Genomic DNA, 26,283 nt, shown 5'->3' with positions numbered 1-26,283 from the left:
TGCTGCCTTTTCCGGAGGAAATGAGTAGAACGCACAGTGAATGTATCCGGCCGATATGCACAGCACGCGTCAGTGGATATAATGGCTCGATAGCACTGTAGACTGAAGCAATTGGCGTGATTTAGAATGTCGAAGCGTTTTGCACGCTGGTCGTTTCGCGAGCAAAGTACTGTCGAAGTTTTATAACTGTGGGCCCAATCGCCTCGGGCACGGGCACAAAGAAAACCCTGGCACTAATGCGACACTGAAGCTAAACCCAAGCTTTGCCGCTACTTTTGGGGCTTTAGGGAGCTTCTATTTCTTTGTGGAGTCATTAATTGCACCCATCAGATCACTCATCGTACCTTCCCAGACGCCATTGTGGAGGAATTAATCGCGCCCAACTTTAGAAAGACCGTAATCCCTAAGCGCCTACCATTTCGCCTAAGCCCTCCACAGAACTAAAAGGCTAATTAACCTGACGCAATATAGAAAAGCCTTAGTCATTATCCGGAAGTGGCGACGTCGACGCAAATGCGGAGGGTAAAAACTAACGAAGCGGCAACAGCTTAAAAACAATGGTTCGCGGCGGCATGCCTAATGAATATACCAACCCGTGCTGGTGCTGGCTGTGCGGCCTCTTCCTCCATTAGGTGTGCGTTAGAAAACACAAACATCAAAGAAGAATCAAGGCCGATCACGCAAGGCCAGAGCCCGGAAAAGATTTCTGTCCTCCAGCGATAAAACTGCGTATGTTAGAGAAGTGGCGTTGCAAGTCCGTAACAGAACTTTGTTGGGAACCGCTCTTCATTTTGAGCACACCCAGTGCCTCTTGTGCTAAGAGTGCATTTTTCAGAAGAATTATGGAAGAGCTCCGGGTTCACATCTCTTGCATTTCTTTTACCATTTGGCACGGAAGGAGGTCGTGTTATTGACTAATAAGGAACTGGCCAGAACGTGGAATACGATGGCAAGTGCGCGAGCGCGCGCACGTACGCACGCACGCACACACGCGCACGCGCACACGCACACGCGCACGTACACGCGCACACTCACACGCACACGCACACGCACATGTACACACGCACACACACACACGCACGCGCACACACACACGCACATGCACACACACTCACACGCACACACACACACACGCACACAGACACGCGCGCACAAACACGCACACGCACACACACACGCACACACACACGCGCACACGCACACACACAGAGAAACACACACACACCGAAACACACACATACCACAAAAACACACGCGCGGGCGCGCACACACACGCGCACACACACAAACACACGCGCGGGCGCGCACACACACGCACACACTCACACAAACACACACACGCACACACACACACGCACACGCACACACGCACACCCACACACGCACGCACACACGCACAAACACACACGCGCGCACGCACACACACGCACGCACGCACTCACACACGCACAAACACACACACACACACGCGCGCACACACGCACAAACACACGCACACACACACACACACAATGTCTCCATCTTTCTCTCCTCCTCATCCATTCGTCACGTGAGAAACAAGAGAAACGGGGTCTCTTGAGGAGAGTGCTCCCGTTTCTTTTCCTTACTGTATAACACGTCACAATCCCCAGTGATGAGACAGATTTCAATAAGAGACAACGCTAGGTGGATCACTGGCGAGTCTTTTAGTCTGCAATATCTTCAATTGTCCCCCTATCTCTTTCGCCAGGAGGGGGATCATTCTTTTCCAACGTTAGGGAAGCACGGGATGACTGCCGGTCACATGAGGGATAGTGATCCCGTTAATCATTCCACACCTTGGTCCGGATGAGGGGCAGAGCGCTGCTGCAGCATCAGCTTCATGGTAGCGCCCACGAAACCAGCACATCCGCTTCAGCAATCTATCTTTCCCGAAGTGTATGTTGTACGTTAATTTTGCCGCATTCAAAACTGTTCAGAAGCGCCTAGGTGTTTTCGGAGTCTTTTTATTAGCACAGCGAGTGCTGCTGTCTATTTGTAGTCAGAAAGTTGGGTGGTTGGCCTACAAAACAACAAACAAGCCATCGTGGTGTCATTTCGAACAGAGTATTCGTTCACGTGGGCGTCAGAAGCAATTTCCCTTAACCCTGAACGCTTCAACTGCTGGCGGCGGCCTCGCCCTTGATATGCATAATAGCCGGTCCATTTTAATGCGTTGGGTTTACGACCTGGAGTTATAATGGCAATGCTATCGGGGGTTTTTGATTTGAAACATTCGAAATTTTTGGAAAGGTTTTCATCGGACGAAGCTTTTCGGGTAGATTCAAATTTAAAAAATCGCGTCCTTCGGAGGCTTCCTCCGTTCCATTATTTATAATAAGCTACGCTTGGCCTGTTGAGCACAATTTTGGGTATCTGTCTTCGATTTGGCGTCTGTTCTATGGCCAAACTCCCGCCCTCCCCCACAACCCCCCCCCCCCCCCCCCCCCAAGCACAACGATCCAGTATATATATAGAGAGATGAACAGCCATTCGTGATGTAGAGTTACTGAGATCTGTCATTGAGATAAGGCCTTTTTTTACCAACACAGCTATTTTATAGTACACGATTATAGCCGCTCGAAAGAATTGTCGTGATCGCCTTGTTTAACGAGAAACAAAGGGGAGATAACACTTACCTTAACCAGATTGACCAGAAATTTTTGTTTGTCTGTTTGTTTGTTTGTTTGTTTGTCTATCTGTCTGTTTGTCTATCTGTCTGTTTGTTTGCTTGCTTGCTTGCTTGCTTGCTTGTTTACTTGCAGATATTTGCACGAGCTGTCGAAACGTTCCCTTGTTGTGTCAGTGATACATCAAGTACAAGCCTTTGGCAGGAAGAGTCGTGACTTGTTATTGAGGCGTTGGAGGGCAATACTTGAATGAAGGATTTGGAAATATTGCTGCGACAGCCCAAACACACCCACGAGAAACACAATGACGCGCGACGTTCGTAAACGTTCTTCTTTTTTTTTTGTTTTTTTTTTTTGCAGGCGACAGTGGTCCGCTCGGGGCTACAGCTTACGTGTCCACGTCGGGATGTTGCCCTCCGAAGTGGGATGCAGTGACGTCACCCGTGAAACACTTCCGGACGAGGTATGTACAGTCATGAACAGTTGAAATGCGAACACGAAATAATGAAGCAGAACACGCAAAATTGAGAAACGCTGTTCGTGTAGGTCCAATAATGGCTCGCTAGTAGTCTGCCTGGAAAGCCATACTTCCCAACTTTTGTTACTGTAATTCAGCAATGCGTCACTTGACTTGCATGGAAAGAAATAGCGCTATTTGTGTGCTCTGGTTCATATTTCTCTCTTCGCATTTCATTTTTCTATGACTGTACACGTCTTGCCTGTGTGAATGTCTGGGCAGCTAGGAATGAATAAGCCACACAAAAAGGTCTCACGACGGGAAAATAAGCGAACACACCCTAAAATTCCACGTCTTTTGCGTGCGCGCGAGCTTGCGCGAGTGTGTGTACACGTGTGTGTATATGTATCGAGTGTTTCTAGATATATTTAACAATTTCAACAGAAAACCTGTAAACGGCAGGCGCGAATATTGGTCAGCATTGGTCAACAAGAAGCATTGTTGGTCAGCGCGCAACGAAGCGCAATGGTATAGTGCTGATCGCAGCAATCAGTCCACGTTCAACATCCGACGAGATGTCCTGGCCCTCTTCCGGCAAAACTCGAAACTTCTGGAGCAGCGTAGTGACGTACAAGAATACTTCCATCAGGCCTAGGGTTTCACCGGGACACGCACGTTTTCCTGCAAAGGGAGGAAATGCGAAACGGAACTAGATTGAACCCAACATCAGGACTGCGCCACGGCCGCTTGATGGAAGAGAAAGGCCACGATCGTGTGATATGTCCAGCTTTTCTTCTGTTTGTTCTTACGCCGAGAGCAGTAAATATGGCAGGTTACTGTTTTCAAGTTATTACTCTTAATATCTTCCTGTTATGGTTATTTTTTGATATTGCCTGACATAACAATGTAACTAAACGAAACGATAATGCTATTCTGCTGTTCTGGTTCATTTTTTTCATTTCCTTATGGCCGTACCTGACATTCCAATCCTGATTAATACCTCACTCTGATATTTCGATTTATTGCTGATACAGAACAGTCCGAATGTTACCTTGAACCCACCGCAGTGGGTCAGTGGCTAAGGCGTTGCGCTGCTGAGCATGAGGACGCGGGTTCGATTCCGGCCCGCGGCAGCCCCTTTTCTGATGGAGGCGAAAAGCAAAAACGCCCGTGTGTACGAGATTTCGGCGCCCGTTAAAGATCCCCAGGTGGTCAAAATTATTCCGGTGCCCTCCACTACGGCGTGCCTCCTCCCTTACTTTGCGTGGGTGCGTTAAACCCTACAATCAATCAATCAATCAATCAATCAATCAATCAATCAATCAATCAATCAATCAATCAATCAATCAATGTTACCTCGAAAATATTGATACATATGATGACTCACCCAAACTCACACCTAAATCGGATATTTTAATTTTTATCCACATGAAGCAGTCTCAATGGTACATAGGAAAGTTACCCGCGCGCGGTGGCTCAGTGGCTAAGGCGTTGCGCTACTGAGCACGAGGTCGCGGGTTCGATTCCCGGCCGCGGCGGCCGCTTTTCTGATGGAGGCGAAAAGCAGAAATGCCCGTGTGTACGAGATTTCGGCGCACGTTAAAGATCCCCAGGTGGTCAAAATTAATCCGGAGCCCTCCACTACGGCGCGCCTCATCGCCTGCGTTGCGTCGGCGCCTTAAACCCTACAATCAATCAATCAATACATAGGAAAGTTTTGTATACATAGTGCATTTCGTATATCAAGCTATTTTCTGATTCTCTTCGAGTTTGGTATGTCCCAATTATGAAGTGTACACTCCAAAACGAATACGGGATTCAGCTTCGCTGCAATATTCTCGAGCGACCAATCTTTTTGGTACAGAGCCCCTGCAACACTTTTAGCTTATTCAGACATCGGGAACGCTTTTAGAAACTTTGAAATCAGCTTCTACAGTCACCAGATTTGATGGCTACGAAATACCCGAGCCTTAATTTTCTGCCCTGCCCACTTCAAAAGACTTAAAAAAACTAACGCGAAAGATGTTTCCCTTTTTCTCGGAATTCTTCATAGCCCGTTTTTTTTTTTTTTTTGTCTACTGTTGGGGCGTCAGACAATGAATATACGCGTAATTGGTCCGCTTCCTTTCAGCTACAACATTAAAAGCATTCCGCAGCTGATTTAGGCAAAATCACATCAACTGCAAAATAAATTTTAAAACTACCCGCTGGAGGGACCAAATCACGGAATGACATTCTGTGCAGGCAATAGCCATACCGTTCGCAGTGACAGGAAAAGAGAGAGCGCTTTCTAGAGCAGTTTCAGAGCCCCCTCGAAATAAGCAAATTCCGGGAATGATAATGTCTCGCATGCCATTTGGTTCAAAATGTGATCTTGCACGTAGCACTAAACAATGTAAAAGGTTATGCTTGCAGTTTGTGACGCCTCAGCGCATGCCAAATGTTTTAGTCATACATTATGCTGGGCATCGCAACTCGAAATAGGTTCTTTGTTCTACTCCAGAATTGATCGTTCTAGTACGTTGTGGTACAGGCGAGTTTCGTAAAACTTAGCCAGAGGCTTGTGTTAAAGTAAGCTCCATTTGTTGCTCACAAAACTGAATTACAATCCGTCTTGTGGTAATGAGCCTTGGGCGCCATATTGCCGTAACGATGTGAGTAATTAAGACATCCAGACGACACTGCTAAGACAGACTTACCTGCGCTGAAAGGAAGGAAAGCCTGAGGCTTCCTCTCCACTTTGGTCCCGCCAGCGTCCAAGAATCGCGTTGGGTCGTACTGGGACGGGTTTGTCCAGTAGGCCGGGTTGTTATGCAGCCACCACAAGTTTGGTACCACGATGGTGCCGGCAGGAACATGGTAACCTTTGATGATGGTGTCACGTTCTGTGCTATAAAGTCATGGACAACAAGGAGTAGTTCTCTAATCTCTTTGAGAGACTGTCCATGAGGTGCTCTGATTTTAATCGCGAGCCCCCCACTGACTATTAAATTGCTAGATAACGAAAATAAAATTGCTCAAGTACTAAACATGCGTGCAGGTAACCTGAAGCGGTTAATGTTAGGCGAAATAGGAACTACACTCTAAAGCAACCCTCTATTTCAGCTTCCCCTCAATGATCAATGAATCCTATTTACCGATCCATGCAGCCAACGACAAAACTTCGGTGAGTGACGATGTCGAACGTACGCTTCGACTCAAAAGAATTCGGTCGGCGCTGTGGAATCACACAATGCAGCCATGGCGTTCTGCATTGCGCAAAGCCACAGCGCCGATTATATTTTCGAGCCAAGTTGCATGCTCGTTACTGTCATTCGCCCAAATTGCTTTGTGAGCGTCATGGATCGGTCACTTGATGTCTATGTTGTCGAACTGAACCACAACATTACCTTAGAATGCACGGCATGCCCCACCACTCCGGCAACGCTTCTGCACGCTAAAATCTACGCTGGAGCTTTCTTGGCACTAATTGTTGTCCATAAGCCCATCGAAAAATTTCTGCGCCAAATTCGAAGAGAGCATTATGAAATCGACAGAATAAAGCAGTCTATGTTGCGTATTTTTAATCCGCAGTGTACGGAACTGTGGCGCAATGAAATGAATATCATCATAATAATAATAATAATCATCATCAGCCTGTCTACACCCACTGCAGGGCAAAGGCCTCTCCCGTTAATCTCCAATTATCCCAGTCATGTGCTAACTGTGACCAATTGATCCCCGCAAACTTTTTGATCTCATCAGCCCATCTAACCTTCTGCCGCCGCCTGCCCCGCTTGCCTTCTCTAGGGATCCACTCTGTTACCCTAAATGACCAACGGTTATCTTGCCTTCGCATTACATGCCCTGCCCACGTCCGTTTCTTCTTCTTAATTTCTACTAATATGTCCTTAACGCGCGTTTGTTACCTGGCCTACTCAGCTCTCTTTTTGTCCCTTAACGTTACACCTATCATCTTCCGTTCCATTGCGCGCTGAGTCGTCTTCAATTTAAGTTGAACCTTCTTAGTGAGCCTCCAATTTACTGCCCCGTAGGGTGAGTACCGGTAAGATGCAGCTGTCATACACTTTCTTCTTCAGGGAGAATGGCAGGCCGCCACTCATTATCTGAGAATGCCTACCGAATGCACTCCACCCCATCCTTATCCTTCTAATTATCTCTGCCTCATGGTTCGGATCCGGGGTCACAACTTAGCTTAAGTAGATATATTCGCTTACCACTTCCACTGCCTCGCCACGTATCTCAAACCGCTGTGCTCCCCCGAGGTTATTTCATGCAACTATTTTACTTCCTTCTCCCCTAGAAAAGATTGGTGCTCAATTTCGTGACCCTACTATGGCCGACAAGCGCAGTAGAAAGAACTTGCTCGTTTCCGGGACGCGGAATGTAAGCGCCGCTGGCCGAAACACGCAGAAGTATAGGAAAGGACATAGGATCCCATTCAGCCGTGTAGCATTGTTCATCAATGCCGGCAGGTTTGACCTTGTTTGTGAAAGCTGCATTAGAGTTGAGTTTCAAGCAACCGATATTCGTAAAAGGCAGAATCATCATCGATCGTATGCAACGCCCCTACTGCTCCAGCGCGGGACTCTCTGAACTGCAATGCAGATATGTCCCACAGGTTTTAGCGATCGCGTGTTTTTCTTTACTCGAGGCCTACAACCACACGTTTTTTTTTTTTTCGTTTTTTTTTTTTTTTTTTCACCATTCCTCACCCTTTTTGGAGCTAAAAGAAGGCCTACCGGGACTTAAATTGCGTTGAGTGAGTTACCACATAATAGTTCTTTCAAATTAAGCTAAGTTGTATTTTGTCTTCGTGACCCCTGTAAAAGTGCCTGGCACAAGATTCGAGTCTTGCTAGCTAGTCACCCATCCCACTTACGCCCTCGGCACGCTTATGGGAGCGGAGGCCCTCCAGCGCATTGTCTCCATGATGGAGGCCATGGTAAAAGGCAGGCGGTGCCGGTCTTCCCACGTGGGCGCCCTGTGACGCCCCAACACGGCGTCGATCTCTTGCTGCACGCGCTCCTGGTGGCCATCCGGGTGACTAGCGGCGATGTAGAGGTTCCACAGGACGTTGGCACGGACTGTGTTCGTGCCGGCGCCGTATAAGTTCATCGCATTTCCTTCAAGGTACGCCACTGAAGGGGAAAGAAGATAAACAGAGTGCGACCTTTCAAGTGTGATTGATTGATTGATTGATTGATTGATTGATTGATTGATTGATTGATTGATTGATTGATTGATTGATTGATTGATTGATTGATTGATTGATTGATTGATTGATTGATTGATTGATTGATTGATTGATTCGGGGATTTAACGCGCCGGGGCTACACATGGGCTATGAGGCGCGCAGTTGTAGAGGGCTCTGGATTAATTTTGACCACCTGGGGATCTTTAGCGTGCGCCGAAATCTCGACATACGCGCGTGTTTGCTTTTCGCCTGCATCTGAAAAGGAGCCACCATGGTCGGAATCGAACCCGCGTCCTCGGGCTCAGCAGCACAATGCTTTATTTAGCCACTGAGCCACCGCGGTGGTTTACCTTTCCATGCGAAAGGAATCATTTACCCATTTTACGAAAAAGCCGGGGTCGGCGTCTGTGGCGGTTTCTAAACGGCCATTGCAGGGATGCATTCCATAGCGCTATGGTGCATCGGGTGCATCGTAAAAAAACATCTGTCACTGCCTTAACTGGTTTTGACCACTGGCACCGATCCTCTCGTAGGCAGTAGACACAGGCCAACTGGAAAGCGGTGGCGGACAAAGAATCGGAAAGAGAAAAACGAGAAAAAGGTGAATTTTGTTGCTATAAGAAGCGAAACCTTCGATTTCAGTCTCCACAGTGAAGAGAGCAATCTCGCGAACCATTTTATGCTGAGGCTCAAACTTGGCTATGCCATCAAAATGCGTCAGTTATTAAGCGGTTAATAAGCATTTGTAGCGTGAGTTTTGAGCCTGTAATGCAGTGACAGCCTGCTAGAAAGATCGCAAGCTTTATTTTATGAATATGCCTGCAGATTGGGGAAGTTAAAACATTTTAAAAGTTGCAGACGTATTCCAACAAATTTGTAGGAGCACTTCTTCGAGTTCACTCCGCTTCGGATGGTATCCGCGGTATGATGTACCATGAATTCGGAATCGTGTGCACGCACAGTAAACATGAACAATTGAACTGCACTGTCAGGGCTTCGACGCACTTACTATTGAAATGAGAGTTCGAGCCACTGTTTTCTTCCATCTTCCTCAAGTACCCATCTATGAAATCTCTGTCCCTATATTTTTCCATGTTTGCTTCCCGCTCCTTCACTTCTTTCCTGCAACACGAAGATTTTTCATAAATATGTCCATTTTGTTCATAGACGTATTGTCCAGTGCGAACACTCAAGACGTGAAGAGGCAGAGCTTTAGCGGATAGTAGCCACCCACAACCCATTGGAGAACATCGTCTGTAGAAAACAATGATGGGAGCCTATGAAGTAGAGGTGGTATTAAATGGGGAGAAGAAGGGGGAGGGGTCTTCAAGTCTAGCACTACCAAGCTTAGAGGGCGGGCCACGCTTCCCCCCTACCACCTCGCCCATACAAGTGACCCGATTTCCGCCAACGCCTTTTTTAAGTGACACGAAAGTCAGGGCCTGCGACGCTTACATTGAATATTGCACCGCTCGGGGGAAAGTGACAAACCTAACACCCTCACTCACCCTCGGGGGACCAAATTAGCGGCCCTGGGAAAACTGACCCAAAGAATAGCACAGCCTTTCAGCAAAGATATAGCTCGGATGCCAAATACTTGAAGTTGTTGCTTGTGGATCTTTTCTTACCTGAGTTGTCTGCGCTGCCTTTCACTGCAGTGCAGAGACCATGAGGATCACGACGACGACGACGATTCGCTACTCTTAGATCAAAACTTTACGATCATATTTCAACTGTGCATTCAGTGTAGCAAGAACTTGATAGACCTTGTCCATTTGTTATCACATACATGCAAAGTAAAACACACGTACAGTCATCGACAAATGAAATGCGAACACGAAAATATAAAAGAGGACACTTCAAATTTAAAAATCCGGTTCGTGGAGTTCTAATAATGGCGCGCTTTATGTATACAGTCTAGTCCACTTATAATATCCAAATGCCAAGGAAATCCCATCAGAATAACCGATAATTGTTTAAAGCGGGTTGCGAAATAAAAAGACGGAACAGAGCTCAAAACATTTTATTCGCATGCCAGAAAGGTCGTACTACTACTAATTTGCGGAAAAGAAGCCACAGTCAGTCACCTTTGTTTGCCGCGTGTGAAGCTAGCGTTAATCTTTCCCAAGAGCATCTATAGGTGCTTCACCTAGCTGAGGTAAATTTCCTTGACAGAAACAAAGTCCCCCAATGACCTGTGTGACGCATTAGGCCTCCTAGGAAGACATTACCTGAGTAGGCTGCGCAACCACGTCATTAGAGTCATCACCGTTGCACTTTTATAACCGGACTCAATCGTTATATCCGATATCGTGGCACTGGTGCATTGTAATAAGCGGTTTATTTTACCATAGAAAGAATACAAAAGTTGACGGTGCCATAGCTGTTCATGGTTATATCCGATATATTGTTATAAACGGCATCGTTACCAGTGGACTCGACTGTATTTAGAAAGCCGCATTTCCTAACTTTCCTGCTGTGCTTAAGCCTCGCATCAATTTGAATTGCGGGGAAAGAAATCGCGCTATTCCTGTGTTCTGGTTCATATTTTCATGATGGCGTTTCATTTTTTCATTACTGTGCACGTAATGGATTGGCAAAGAATCGGCAAAGCTGTCTGCAACTTGCCAGGCGTGCCTGTTTGTTGGCGCGTTCGTTTTCTTGCTTGCTGCCTTTGCCAGCCGGGAGGCTCATTTCAGTATTTTATGCACTCGACAACTTCCGCAAACAAAACCCCACTGCAGCGTTTGTATTGCGCCCACTATGTAGGCTACTCCGCCGAACGCGCGCCTGGCGTGCTCCGGGAATCGCCGGCGTTGCGTTTAATGAAGCTCTCACCTCAGGAATTGCTGCAGCTCCATGAAAACCTGGCTCATTGCGTGCAACGCAGTGTTGGATATGTAGGCTGTTAAGGGGCGTAAAGCAGGCAGAAAGTCCGTAAGCCCCAACACAACGAAGTTCTGGAAGAACTTAGTGAGCTGTTCCTGGACTAGGCGGCCTTTCGGATCGTCCGAGTCGAAGCGCCGCCCCAACAACAGCGCCGAGATATTATTAGCGACGCTGGCCGCAAGCGCCTGCGAAATGAGCGTTGGCCGCCCTTTGCTCCCTTCCAGAAAATTGGCGAAGCACTGCGATTCCTCCTGCACACGAGAAATGAGCAGCGCGGGTAATATGTCTGTGTATGAGTACAATCAAGTTTCGATGCGAAAAACCTAGGTTGTCAACATTAATTTAAACAATTACCCTTAACCTTTCGAAGTTTGCCGTGCTCTATGCGAGTGACATGCCTCGGAAGGGCGCATATGTTTTCTTTCCATAAGCCAGCAGAACCGATTGATTAGTCTACTAATTGATCGATTAGCCTGCTCATTATTGATTGATTGATTGATTGATTGATTGATTGATTGATTGATTGATTGATTGATTGATTGATTGATTGATTGATTGATTGATTGATTGATTGATTGATTGATTGATTGATTGATTGATTGATTGATTGATTGATTGTAGGGTTTAACGCGCCGACGCAACGCAGGCGATGAGGCGCGCCGTAATGGACGGCTCCGGATTAATTTTGACCACATGGGGATCTTTAACGTGTGCCGAAATCTCGTACACACGGGCTTTTTTGCTTTTCGCCTCCATCAGAAAAGTGGCGCCGCGGCCGGGAATCGAAGCCGCGACCTCGTGCTAACCTGCTTCTTATTCTGTTAATATCTTTTATCAGCCCCAAGTCCTGTTTGAAAGGTGCGGGTAAAAACCGGCCGCTTAGTTCATTTCGGCACGTGCTAAAGTTTGCTCCGCATAATTAAGCTAGAATGAGGAAGAATAAAATAAACGATTGGAAATGTGGCATTCAACTGTCAGATGTAGAGCGGGAGAAGATGAATTTTATTAGCAATTCCTAATTGGCTGCTAGAAAAAAGGTACAGACAAAAGACCTATGCGCTTACGCCGCTCGCGCCATGTACGGACAGGGCGCTCTTCTGATATACAGTAAAAGCTCGTAAATTCTAACTGCAGGGGCTCCACCTCTGTTCTAATTAATGAAAGTTTGAACTAACGAAAGTGAAAAACAAAAGCCGTCCAATGAAACTGGGGAGCAGTAGGGCATGTCAGCAATTGAAGGCTTCAAGAAGTCCCCTAGTGAAGCCTGCCTCTTATCTTTGAAGGCGAAAGCCAGCACTTTTTTTTTTTTTTCAGCGAAAGAATAGAGCGAAAGGCGTCCTTTTCGCGCATACTCCAAAACTGAAAAATAGGCGTGTGGCATTCTTTACGGTCACCACTCCCGCGCGATGGCCGCAGTGGTGCTTCGTACGCCCCATTCTCGAGGTCACAGGCAACGACAGGTTATAAATGGTATTCACTGAAAAGTTTAGCGGTCAATTTCTTCGTTTGGCAACACAGAAAACGGCCACGGACATGTCCGAAGCGCCACGGACATTACGCGACTTGTGCCACTGCGGCCGCACGCCGCAGAAAAGAAAAACAACGGCGCGCGTCGTCTGCTCCGTTTCAACCCGATTCGCAACGGTGATATCCACAGAGCTGTTATTATTCGCACTCACATTGGAGTCGAAGCATTACTTTGCGGTCAGGGGGTAGAGTTTGGAACGTCCAACACAAATCATGTGCTCAGCACGGACAAGTACCGCCATTCCGCGGAGCCCGACGTAACCAGTGACGGCGCACTCACATGGTTGCCTGCATGCGTACTTCGCCAGTGAATACAACCTGTACGCCTCTGACCTCAGAAACGATGCCATCTGTCAGCACACCCAGGCTTGAACTCGTATCGATGGTAGTCCGCAAAGAAACCCATTTGAAAACGCCCGTCAGGGGGTTTTAATTCGCTTTTACCCGATTTAACTTCGCTCTACGCTTTTTCTCCTTTCCGGGGAGACGCAGCCTCGTGTGTAGGTAGGTAATGCGTTTCTCTGCCGTGGGTCAGGCCCCAGATTCCGGCGCGGTGGCGCGTAGTTCGATTTATCCGTAGCAGATGTCACTGTGATTCGAATCAAAAGGATTTTTTATACGCAGAGCTGGGTGGATCAAAGCATAGTGTTCGAGTTATCCAGAAATTGAAGTTACTGAAGTTCGAATTAACGAGCTTTCCCTGTATTAAATATTTTGCTTGTGAATGGGTGGATTTTGGAACAAGCGCAATTAAGGGGGATACTGAAAAAAACATTTGGGAAACTAGGTATACACTAAATGGAACGCCTTAAGAGTGATTAGCTCCGGCCATACAAATAGTTTCGCGTGCCTTGTAGGCGGAAGGATCTATTTGTGCCATTTTGTTGGCGTATGGAACGCACTAAATCATACGCGCCCGAAACAGAGTTAAGCCACAGTTTCCCGTGTCGATACGACGAGCAAGTGAACAAAGGCGTTTTGTCAATTCTTATTTAGTTCGTAATTAATGGACAGTGCGGTTTGGCAAGGTGCAGAAGCATTAATTACGACTACGGGGACCTCACGTTGATTACACGACGTATATATAGTCAGAGCTAGGGTGTATGCTTCAGAAAAACCAACTATGCGCACGAGCATGAGCCTCTCGCATCTTCAAGGAAAGCGTTGGCAGAACAGGCTCAAGCTTGGCCGCATCCCTTTCTCCAGCCTGGTTGTACCAAGCTTAAAGGGGGATGGATGGTGAACGTAGACGTCCAACTACGTCTCCAGCTAACTTTGCTGCTTTTTCAGAAATCGGCTTGAAAGTTCGGTGGGTATCAAAACTAAATGCCTACTAACGGTGTGCAAAATTTCATACAAAAATATTTCACAGTTCTTAAAATAAAAATCCAGAGTTTTTATGTTTTTTTTCCTGCTTAAGGAACATTTTGAGACATGTTTCTGCAGGTACAGGGCTGGAACATTTTCTATATATGTTAAATGCCTCCGGCTTTCTTCTGAACCACAATAATAATGGTGACCATAACCGTTAATTTTTAAAAAAATATTTAAATAGCACAAACACAACTTTATTTATTTCGGAGAGAAAAAAGTGTGAATAAAAAAAGAAATGTTGGTGAGAACATGCCTATTATGGCTCAGATTGTGTTTATAGCATCGATAAAGAACTCACAATAACATGGTTTCGGGAACTCAAATAGTTGAAAAGAAAATGTTCCTTTTCCCAGCGGAAATGGTGTTTTGAGAAATTGCACTTCAATTTTTTTTTTTCAAATTGTGCCATTACGCGGATTATGAGGAAAGCGAGGCAATGCTACTGGCACAGTGGGCTTCAAGTTTAAAAGATTGCTTGAATATATCGAAAAAGAAACCATTACGTGCGCGCAAACAGTACGATAGGCGGCCGACCTGATGTAAACAAACATTTCGTAATGTATGCGCAATGCTATTTCGAATAACGCAGCGCCTTTGAAGCATACAGGGAACTACAAAAAGACTCAAGTAACGGTGTGCTAAATGTGTAGTTATTTATAAAAATAAAGGTTATCACGCGTTTTTAAAGAAGAAATAACAATGTAAATACCACTGTCCGTCAACACGATCCTTGAAGTGACTAGGCGGGGCCAAATGAGGCTCGTTTGGCGCCATTTTTAAATGGCTTCTGGTGCGCATCTGAGGATGCCACTTCGTGGGGAACGTTCTCAAAGAGTGTTAGAACATTTTCGCACTATAACAAAAATAAATCCAAGTTTTAGTCGGATTTGCTATCCATCCCCCGTTAAAGGGACCATGAGGGCAAAATACAAGTTTGTTTCATTTGAAATATTTGGTGCTTTATAGTGCCCTCAGCATTTGCCCTGCAGCAAATGACGCTTTGTTCACTGAGAAACTAAACAGTTTAAGCCAAATTTTTAATTTTCCCGCCGCATCGTGTGTTTCGTGATATTGACAATGGCGTTTCCAGGTATATAAAATAAAAATTACTGTGTTGACTAAGGCTGCCGCCCACGTCAAAAACGTATTTGATGGTAGCCTTGTTCCCGTCTTCCTTCATAGATGGCGTTACGATGCCGCTAATGAACCCCTGTCTGCACACGCTTTTTTTTTCCTGACTGGAGTTGTATCTGGCTTATTGTTACGCTTGATAGCACTCTTGTCGTAAATATTGCGTATGAATCGGTATACATAGTCACGCAAGTGACAGTGTCGCCTATGCCAGCTCACCAGTGTCGTGTCAGACAAGCCCAACGTGTTCTACGGTTGTGCGCCGTCGGCCGGCATATTGAGCGCAGTACGCACTAGTGTTGCTATGTCTAGGTGTTTTTTTTTTCCTAAATTCCATTGCTTAGCTTACTTACCTACTGCTATAAAAAGAATTGGCATTAAATGCATCAAAGGTAAGCGCCAATAGCTCGTTCTGCAAGCTTATACTCCTGTTGAATCTCTTCAATTCGCTTCAGATTTTGTCTGTCCGGGCTTATCGCAACAAGCTTCCCATAATGCGTCACAACTTTAGTGCGGAAAAATGGCTAGGGTGTCGCATGCCCACTCTCTCTTTTCCTCATTAAGCAGTTTATTTGTGCGAGGCCTGCGTTAAAAGTGGTGTCAGTGCTATTCTAACGATGCAGTCCTTCGAATGAACCAAACTTGCATTTTGCCTTCATGGCCCCATTAAGTACTCACACACTTCCCTGCTTGGAGGAGTATTCATTGGGGCAGGAAGATGGCTTTGGTTTCCCACGAAACGAGTGAGGGTAAATGATGTATAAAATGGAGCATATGAGGGACGTAAAAAAAATCGGGCTTCCCGATTTTCAGTCCGCGCAAAAGTAAGAACTACAAAGTTCCGCAGTATGCTACGAAATTTTGGAAACTCCTGACGCTTACAACTGTTGCTGCACGGCAAGCTGGCACCCTGTACATTGCTAAATAGGAAACATATGGCTGATATTAGCAGGGTGATTTAAGGGCCGATAGTTGAGTCCCTCCATAGCTTTTGCACACATCGCTAACACTGTGATGCTGCTGTACGTGCACGTAAACGCACCGTCGCTGGACAACACACTGTGATCTCTAATTTTGTCTTCTCCAGCGTTGTGAACCAGCGTAATAAAAATTTAGGCGATAAAACCCACGGATTCTTGTTGTTTGTTGTTCTCGCCTAACAGCCAAACTTCCAACCTAAACTGAGAGGCAAACATCTAAGGTTTATGCTCCGTACAGCTTCCGACGACACCCTGAACTGCATTGATATAAGCCCCTTTCGTATAATATCATGGCGGCTCCGACATTACGTGCGACCGCTGAGTTCAACCCAGTATCGGAACCTCTCTTACCTGAATGTGCTTCTCCATGGATTTTTTCGCAAATCCGAGGTTTCGTAGCACGTGAAAGCAGTACCTTCGGTTTTCTCGCCATGGCTGTCCGTTAAGAGACAGTATGCCTGCGTGGAATGACATTGGAGCATGCTTTGTCACCAGCGAGAAAACGAGAAATTAAGCGCTAAGGAACAGAGCTACGAAGAAAGGTCAGCTTGAATGGCTGACCGGAACAGCTCACCTTTAACACCAAAATAGCGAAAGACGAAGTTGTTTGGTCGGCACAGTAAATCCGGATTGGCAAGACCTTCTCGAATAGACTCCAAGTCGTTCAATACAACCACGTCTTTACAGCCGAGGCGAACCCTGCGAAATTATGTCATAATTGCTCAATCTGCAGCACGTTCTGCTCCGGTAAACATTGCTGCAGGCTTAAGCAGACTGCTCGTGTCGCTGTGAACACACTGTCAGATATCAAAGATGTCAATCTTGGCAGGACGGCGAGGGGGTAGGGGTAAGGCGGGGGGGGGGGGGGGTAGTGGCGAAGAAAGCGTTGCGTTTGAATTATTGAAAGGCGAGTGAGTAAGTGAAACACTTTTATTAGAACGAGGAGCCATAAGGCCATGAGGAGAAGTAAGGATGGAGGGGGAAGGGGGGAGGTCACAATTCACACAATGGGCGCAGTTACATCTTGAAGTCCTATTTACGAAGGGCACACAGTTTAATCTGAGAGTAAACGTGTTTATCAAGTCACTATCCCTAAATATGCATAGTTCACACTTTAGACATTAAGGCTGGATAAACACGGCCACACCGCTCAACATTTTGTAGAGACCGTTTTCAAGAGCATAATGGGCGGCTGACTATGGAGTAGCAAGATCGTCGTGAAAACGCTAATAGGCTCCAATTCAGTGGGAAGTGCAAGACCTAGAGTAAATCGCCATTCGGTACCCAGTTCCTTAGTTGTTTCATTGTATGTAAAATTGAGAAAACTTTGAGTGAACGAAATTTTGATGGGGTACTGTTTCTCGTGCTGAACTAGAAAGTCTTCTTTATGATGGGGCAGCTCCATTATTCCGAACCTCTCGTAGTTTAATACGTGAGTTAACAAACGCTGTCGATACCCTTAAGTAGTCTTCCTATCGACAGGTAGAGGAAGGATGACATTGTAACAAACAACTAATAACTCCAGCGAAGTGTATGAGAGACTATACTTTCTGCCGCACTTCTTCATCTCGACCGTTCAAACAGTAACCCCACTAAAAGTAAAGTACCCGACATTGACGTACGCAGAAGAGGGGCCGAGGGAGCCGCACCCCCTCCCGCTTTTCACGAAATTTTTGGAATGTGATTTTTAAGGCTGGACCACCATTATATAAACGTTCATTATATCAACTTGCTGCTCTCCATTTTGAATTTTTTTTTAATTTGGCTTCTCTTCTCTCGTCGTAGCTCATGCCTTTTATATTTATTCTGTGACACAAAATTTGTGACGTTTATGTGTGCGCTAAAAACCTTCGCTGGTCATCCACCTTCACATCATTGATTGATCGCAGGGTTTAACGCGCCGACGCAACGCAGGCGATGAAGCGCGCCGTAGTGAAGGGCTCCGGATTAATTTCACCCACCTGGGAACCTTCAACTTGCGCCGAAATCTCGTACACACGGGCCTTTTTGATTTTCGCCTCCATCAGAAAAGTGACCACCGCGGCCGGGCATTGAACCCGCGTCCTCGTGCTCAGCAGCACAACGACCTTCACAGAGTCGAATAGCTCGTGACTTTTGCGCACTAGGTCGTCCCCTTTATTCTCTTCTTTTATTTCTGCTCTTCCGGCGCAGAAACAGCCGCACATCATGCGGCACCGACGGAACTACTGCAGACAAAATTTTGCTCATTTTGTTCACCGCCGACGCTTGATGTCACTGCTCTGCCCATCGGCGGAAATCAGTCTGGCGGAACGTGCTGAGAAGGATTTCGCTGACTGATATCTGTTGTTACTTTGTGGGCGTCGGCATGTGGGCGTCGGCGTTCCTACTTTCGGCGAAAAAAATGAAGCTGTGTGGACATTAACGCAACAGCCGAAGGGCAACAAATCTTTCCTTCCTTCCTTTGACCCTTTTGGCTGACAGCCAGCTTTTCTGGGTGAAGAGACCAGCGCTTCAGTGGGGATCCGTTTCACCGTCCACGGAGCAGGGGCATCCTCACGGGTGGCGAGTGTCGAGCCCACACCTTTGCGCTGTAGCTGAGCCTATTATTTTGTTTGATGGCGACTCCAAGCCAGCGCGCCGACACCACGGTGGTGCCGACAGCCGTTCCAGACAAAGCGACGCCGCGGACCGCGCGTCTCCTCAAGGAACATCTGAGAGACCTACTCCGGTGACGGATTCTGTTAACAGCCTCCGGCCTCCAAGCTGTGTTCCTGCCGTTTTGTGAATTATTATTTTTTCTCGCATCTTTCTTCTCTCTCGTAGCTACTTTAATCAGCCCCCACCCTGCACATAAGAGTGTATTGCGAGTGGAAAGAACGACTTCCGGCCTCTCCACTCGCTATAGATGGCTGTGCTTTGTTCTTCTGAGTCTCCGATTCTTTTGGAGGCCCTGGCGCTTGAACAGCCCAGTGCTAAGATCGGCGTGCGGTGTTGTGAAATCCGTCGTCGATATTTTCGGATTCGATCACTTAAGCCTTCCGTCGTCCGGGTGTAAACCCTCGTCGACGGGCAGGGGCGTAGCCAGAGGGGGCACACCCGGCCCGTGCCTCCCCGAAATGTTTCGTGCCAGGCTGGGGTGCAGTTTAAGTAGCCTGAAGAACCGCCTGAAGTCGCCTGAAGGCGCGGAACCTGATTCTTGCTGATATAAAGCTGAAAAGAAGGGCTACGTCAACGTCTCATCCCTGTACCCGCTCCATATGCTGTACATGTCAACATATACAGCTCGGGTGCGTTTCGCAACGAATACACCGAGCAGCGCCGCTAACCTGCCGCGAGCCGAGCGAGGCAGTCCCGCTGTTTTGCTGAACAGCAGGAAAAGCCTCATATAGGCATACATGTGGTCTGGACTTTAGCGTGTCATTCCTTGTCTTTACACTGGTACAAAGTGTAATCACATGACAGAGCATGTCACTGCGTTTTGTTCAGTCAACCATCAATCCTTGATGTGTTCATTTTTCTACCGACATCGCATTTCATTGACTATTGCAGTTTCATAATTTCTGCTGTATGAGAAGCATTGCTCTGCCCATCTTGTATTTCCTCCACATCAACAAAACTGTCCAACTCTCTTTGTTGCGGAGCTTTGTCTTCTTGGCACTATTTCATTGTTTTCTTGACCTCCCTCTTGATTAAAATCAGCATTCTGTATTTGCTTAACGGGAATTTTACTGAAGCCATGTCTGTTCGATTTAACGGATAGAAATAGAATGAAATTTAACAAACGCTTATCAAGCTCCACATTCAACAGCAGTGCAATAAGGTGTTCCGCTAAGCGTAAGTTTACTATTAACAAAAAGACAATTACTTAAGGACGAAGGCGCACGTTTGCTAGCTTCACCACCATAATATACGAATGTGCCGCACGCACAGTCCACTGCGATTCGAAGGTTATCGCGGGAAAGCTACTCTTTCAAATGAAGCTGACAGAACACCAGCTTTAGCAAATCTTCCATGCCAGTTTCGTTATCGTCGGCGTAGATAAAAGGCAACCAAGTCTGTGCTTGATAACAATGAACGTAAAGCTTAAAACCCAAAGTGTGGCAAGTCAGTCGTGCGGGCCATTGATGTAGCATGGAACAGCCAACAAGGGAGAGAAGAGTGCGAAATCTTGATTTTCATGGTTCCAAAACGAAACCGTAGGACGGCACGCGTGGCCGCTCTATGCTGGCGCGATATCCCTCAATTCGTGCTCGACTGTACTTTATAGCTGATAAAATAACGTTTTAGTCCCTTTCCTAAAGGAAAATTTAAAACACGCGAATATTGATAGCAAGCGCCCGGTGTTGGCCTCCACTTCCGCCTGACGAACGTCTGGGACCACGCGCCACTCACGAACACACTCATGATCACGCTCACGAGCGCGTGCCCGCATAACCGCCTGCTGTACGGACGAACGAATCATCCGTGGTCTACCCATAGACCGGGGAACGGGAATTTAGTTCATCATCATTATCATCATTATCATCTAAGCTCCTTAAGGGGGGCTTTGCTGTTAGTGTTCAGCATACACAAATCGCATGTTAAAGTCAGTTATTTCAAGCTTCGTTTGAAAAACAACGCTCAAGAAGCCTTGCCTAACTATTTCCCCGTCCCATCTCCTGGTCGACCACCAGCGCACTCCGAAAAAAATTCCTGGCTACGCGCCTGTCGACGGACGTACGCACTACAGTGAAGTATTCTAGTTCACTATATATATAAGTACGCACCATGACGTGGCGGTGACCCATGCTGCTGTGAACATAAGCCGCTTTCAGCGATTTCACGGCCACCCGAGCGCCCGCCAAAGAAGGCTGCCCTAATGACTAATAACACTTAGCGGAGGGGGTGACAAAGGCGTCGCGCAGTGCGTCCCTATCAGTGGCAGGCTAACTGTTCCTGACTTCTTCGGCGGTGTGCCGCTCATCGTGGGAACCTTTGGAACGTATCCGAGACTCCGCTCTTCAACGAGCCGCCCAATGCCGGATTACTAGAGGGGATCCCAGGCGTCCTCACGCTTCAGCCCCGCTGTTCCGAAGGGCTTCGACCGTAGGCAGATTTCCTCTCTGCACCCGACATGATTCCACTTGTGTAAGAGGGAAAGCTGCCCTCTCTCTGTGCGTATGTGGGCGTCGATTTCAGCGCCATGGATTTCTCTGATTGGTGCGTTTCTCAACGCTGCGGGGAAAAAGGGTAGAAGGGGTCGGACCCAATTTGCATATTTAATCTCTCGCGTGCAGGAGCGCATCGCTGTGTTCCCTCAGTCTCAAACTACGTGAAGTTCTGTACATAATGTCTTTTTCTTCGATCTACTCGGCCTCAATGCCTGCCCCGACTCAGGACCAACGGACGCCTCCACCGGACACGCTAGCAGGCCCGCAACACCGGCCACACGACCTGATCGAGGAGCCACTACCAGGGAGATTGTAACAGAGCCAGCGTAAGCCGTGGTAGCGTGGCTAACGTGGCAGGCAAAAGAAAGTTTCTTGATGTGTGGTTTCGGCGCGACCCGCAGGCAAGAAAATCGCCTCCGGAAGCGGTAAAGGCAGCTTCCGGCAAGGAAAAGCTACCACAAGTGTCGAAAAGCAGCGGGAAAGCATCAGTGGATCACCCCGAACTGGTGGGCGCAAAAAAACCACATGGATCCGGCTGTATTTTCTGTATTTATTCCTTGCGTTGTCTTGGAGGAAGGGGAGAGAAATTTTTCATTACCACCTGCCGCGTGCATTGTTAACGTCCAAACAGAACAATGATTTATTGTGTTTACCGGTGAAAGCCATCCTTCTCAGAAGAACTGCCCGTTGGGCTTGTTGGTATACGTTCATGATTGAAAAAGCGCTGCTTAAACACGAAGACGAATGAAGAGAGACAGGACGAAGTGTTTTTTTTTTTTTTCTAGCGACTGAATTATATTTTGAAAAAATGAACATATATATTAATAACAGGAACATGAACCTACGTCATCACCAAAACGTTAATAACATCGATACATTTAAAAAATACATATGAATGAAATATCTATATCAGAAAGTAGCAAGTAATTACCAAATAATCACACAGGCACGTGTAGCGAAAACTAAGAAACCCAATCAAACCCCCTCCAAAAACGCCTACTCAGTTTCGGATAACTGTACAGATGGCGGGCTTCGTCATGTGTCTCTTCATTCATCTTCGTGTTTAGGTTGCGGTTTTTCAATCATGAGCCATCCTTCCTTTGATTAGTTTTCTTTTAGCAAAAGTTGTGTTGAATGCTGGCTTGGTTTGTGACCAAGCACATGAGAACGTTACAAAAGTCAGCTTATTTCGCAAAGTAATCGGCTGTGGATTTGCTTCTTGGAGAGCTTTTTCATGTCGTCCGACAACAAAATCTAGCTGGTATTTCTCTGCAAAATACTTTTTTTTGTTTTCAGCTTCGTAAGGTTTCGAACTTAGAATGCCTCTACCCACAGCTATTCAACACTTGATTTTGTAGCATTTCATCCATATCAATCTATACAGCATGTTCGTATTTTGGAGGGGAAATTGGTGTTATGAAAAAGAAATTATATGAGCGTTATGTAGCCGCATGCTACAGCCCCTTTCTTGCATACTGACACTCCGCTCGCGTTAGTTCCACGGTCGCACCGAGGCGGCGGCGCCATATCTCGTGTTAGAGCCATCTACGCCGCTGGCACGTTTGGGTCTTTGCCGGCTGTATGTTCCTCTTTCACTTTCACCTCTCGAGACCCACTCGCTTACAAGCTATTTTGCATGCGTGGCTCCGATAAAGTTTTGCCTTGAACTCCAACTCGCAAACACCTAAATTAGCTGGGAATATTTCAGCTCCTTTTCACTAAAGCAACTATACTCAACCTCTGAGGGAGCTGCGTGTAATGGTTGCTTTATTTCAAAACGAGTACATCGATTTGTGTCAAAAAAAGATGCCGTAATGATAAAAAAGAATCATGTAGATATCGCGCCGTTGATGAACCTATGTTTCATAGAAGCTGTTATCTGTGTTTGCGCTGATTATTGCTTATTTTGACTCCATATATTGACGTCGATGAAGTGCAGTGCAGCACTAGTGATGTTTCGGCGCAGTCCAGAACCGCGATGGTTCACTACCGCATTGTTTAGACATTTTTTCACATCGGTATTACGACCCAGTACGGACTCGCTTTCAAAGCTGTCCTTTGCGACGTATCGAATCTGCTCCGAATTATGTTAACGAGAGCGGAATTGATGGTGATATTGACTCTGTGTGTCGTCAACTAAAGATTGTCTGTCATCCGTCTTCCGTCACAAGCAATGTGTTGAGGCTACGTGACCTCGATGTCATCTTCCATTACGATAAGGCAATTTCAATGCCACTGCCTAACACGAAGATAAAGAGAACGACCGGAGGGTTATGTAGAGGGGGGCTCCTGTGCCCTGAGAAGTGTGTCTCAATCACGATATACTTTTTTTTTAATTTCACGTTTCCAAATTTTTGTTTGTTGTTATTATTTTTTTATTTTTTTCTGTGGGTCCCCCCCCCCCCCCCCCTGCCCCGAACCAAAATCCTGCGTACGTCACTGGTATCCGATAACGTGAACTCGAAATCAAGTCCTCATTGGCGAGTCCCAGAGTATACACGCTGGATCTAACTGGTTCCTTTTCGTTGCGCTACAATTTGCAAAAGCCTATAGCATTCGGCGTAACAATGTCCAAATATCAGGCCGGCTGCTAATTTTAATTTTATATTGTAATCAAAAAATCAGAGCAAGGTAGCCCACCTCACAACTGGTCCATATTGAAGGCTCAGCGTCTTGAACGCTACATGATACGGTCTTCCAATGAACGGAAGGTAACCGAGCACTGGCAGTCCTCTCGGTCCAGGCGGCCAGGGATTTTTTTTGCCACTTCCACACTTCGAAGCAAAGCCTATGAGTCTCAGGACCCCTCCGAGGACAATAGTCAGCAGCGCTGTGGCCACAGATAAGCCGGTTTCCCAAGAGAGCATCTGAAAGAGAACGATGGTATCCCATTCATTAATAATGGACGCTAAAAATATAAGCCTACTCCATCTGGTAAGTAACCAGCGAGACCTTATACCCAACTGGTCTTACCGTATTCCCTGCTATCCGCTATTCGAATTTCAAAATCGGCCAATTGTATAGCCCAAGTTATCGGTAAGGCTGACAGGTTGTTCGGCCGATAACATTCGGGTATTCGAGCGTTTGGTTCCCTGTGTCGGCACTGAAGTTGTTTAAAACGTTGCATTCAGCTGCCCTACTATCGAACAAAAAAGCGACGGCCCGGCGTCGTCTGCACAGCGCGTGGCTTGCCGCTGCACACTATTGAGAGCCACATGCACAGCGGCAGCTGCCGGATATTCATCCGGTTTTGTCAGCTGTTTCCTCCGCGGAGCTCATATTCTATTGAAAGCCATTGGCATCTCACAACGTCGTAGAATGCTGGCGCCATTCCAATGATTCTTGTGATTTTCCATCGTAGTGTTTTGGGCCCTTTCTCGCATTGCGAGCAAGCGTGATAGCTCATATCTGCGATACATCGTGCGCCGCGTGAACATTCAAAGCCAAGTTAGTAGGCCCAATTTGACTGCGGTATAAGAAAGGTAATTTGAAGTATTACATTTCTGAATACTACATTGCTGTTCTTCGACAACTGGCCCCGGGTCGCTTGTGCAAGAAATATTAGCGAGCTTTAGTGAGTTAGCCGCAGAAGTCATTAGTGCCGATTATCTGAATTAGGGGCAGGGGCACGGCAATACGCCAAAATATCTTCAGATAACACCACGGTGAAGTGTGGCATTTTTCAGTGAACATTTCCGGATTAGATGTCAACACGATGATTCGCACCTCTGCACATTGCCTTTTGATCATGATGCCACTGTAGACGTGACCGAACTGAATAACCAAACAATCTGTGAGTAACGCCAATTTTTAAGGTTCAAATATACGAATATACGGCTAACCGATTATTCAAACCTCATATTTTGGCACCGGGACAGAACAGCATGCGACAAAACAGCAGGCGTCACAATAGCGCCGGCGACAAAGCGGCATGAAGTCTAAACAGCACCGCCACAAAACAGCACAGCTGTACGAAAGCTCCTGAAACAGGCGTATACCAATAAGCCGTGGGGGTGTCAGTTGTCTCAAATTAATTTGTGGCTCCTAATATTGCTTCTGCGGCTGGGGAGCGTAACACGTATACAGAGAAGTATTGGCCTACGAGGAAGGGGATAACCATGGTCAACACTTTTGAAAGCATGAAATGGCTTATTGAACAAAAAATCCCGTGACTGGTGTCAGTAGCAGAAAAACGGTCCCTGAATCTCCTGATGTCTGAGACACGGTCCACGGCGCCCTCTGCGCAGCGCTAAGCGTGTTCTGAGCTCTGACCCGCCACTCTGCGGGCTGGGTGTGATCCGTGCCGCATTTTACCCTGCAGACGACGTAAAGGGTAAAGCATCTACGTCGTCTGTGGCCGCAGCCAAGGCAGTAGCGAAGGATGGCAGTCCACTCCAGTACACCGCGTGTAGCTCGAGTAAATCTCGAAAACGCTAGTCGCAGCGCGAAACTTTAGGAAGCCCTCAGCGGAGTTCAATTCAACTTGCGCCCAATCACCTTCACATCAACGTTGTGCAAGCTATTAGAGCGAATGCTCGCCACACGCCTGCAGTGGTGGCTTGACACCTTTCAGCGGTATCACCCCGCGCAAATCGGATTCAGGCCTCGTCTTGGTAATAGGATGGCTTCTAACATCTGTCAGTCATGGTTTTTGTGGGAGGACGTTTTCGCCGTGTGAGGGCTGTGCGAGCTATGGACATATGCAAGGCATATGACAATGTTAGTCACGCTTCCATCTTATAAGTCCTAAGTTGACTCCGCCCCCCAGGCAAAGTCTGTGTCTGTCCCGCACTTTCTCCAAAAACGCTCTTTTTGCGTACGCATCAGCGGTGGAAGTTTCGGCTCCTTTACACCAGTGTGCTGCGTACCACGAGGGTCTGTACGGTTTCCGGTATTTTTCGTCGTCTTGTTGGTGCTAGCCTGGCACCTTGCCACTCACCAACACCTG

General features: G+C 46.9%; 1 protein-coding gene across 1 annotated transcript; it reads right to left on the bottom strand.

Annotated features, from left to right (window-relative positions):
- Nucleotides 1-3,196: 3,196 nt before the first annotated feature.
- On the bottom strand, nucleotides 3,197-24,522 carry LOC144173261 (cytochrome P450 18a1-like). Its single transcript, XM_077701748.1, has 9 exons — nucleotides 24,309-24,522; nucleotides 23,976-24,202; nucleotides 16,778-16,902; nucleotides 16,555-16,661; nucleotides 11,141-11,442; nucleotides 9,312-9,424; nucleotides 7,988-8,246; nucleotides 5,805-5,995; nucleotides 3,197-3,786 (listed from the first exon to the last, which is right to left on the bottom strand). Exons 2-9 carry the CDS (start codon nucleotides 24,200-24,202, stop codon nucleotides 3,611-3,613), a joined length of 1,500 nt encoding a protein of 499 aa, XP_077557874.1. The 5' UTR covers nucleotides 24,309-24,522; the 3' UTR covers nucleotides 3,197-3,610.
- Nucleotides 24,523-26,283: the final 1,761 nt, after the last annotated feature.

This window comes from Haemaphysalis longicornis, unplaced genomic scaffold (assembly GCF_048455015.1).
Source record: "Haemaphysalis longicornis isolate Haplotype H1 unplaced genomic scaffold, Haemaphysalis longicornis Haplotype H1 scaffold_3, whole genome shotgun sequence".
Lineage (NCBI taxonomy): Eukaryota > Metazoa > Arthropoda > Arachnida > Ixodida > Ixodidae > Haemaphysalis > Haemaphysalis longicornis.
The sequence above is the reverse complement of the archived record's forward strand: the minus strand, read 5'-3'. Positions and strand labels throughout refer to the sequence as shown.

Coding starts and splice junctions, on each gene's coding strand:
- LOC144173261 (XM_077701748.1), bottom strand. CDS start 24,202: ATGCTCTCTTGGGAAACCGGCTTATCTGTGGCCACAGCGCTGCTGACT. Junction 11,443..16,554: donor CCATGGAGAAGCACATTCAG/GTAAGAGAGGTT, acceptor TCTCGTGTGCAG/GAGGAATCGCAGTGCTTCGC. Junction 5,996..7,987: donor CCCATAAGCGTGCCGAGGGC/GTAAGTGGGATG, acceptor ATGACTTTATAG/CACAGAACGTGACACCATCA.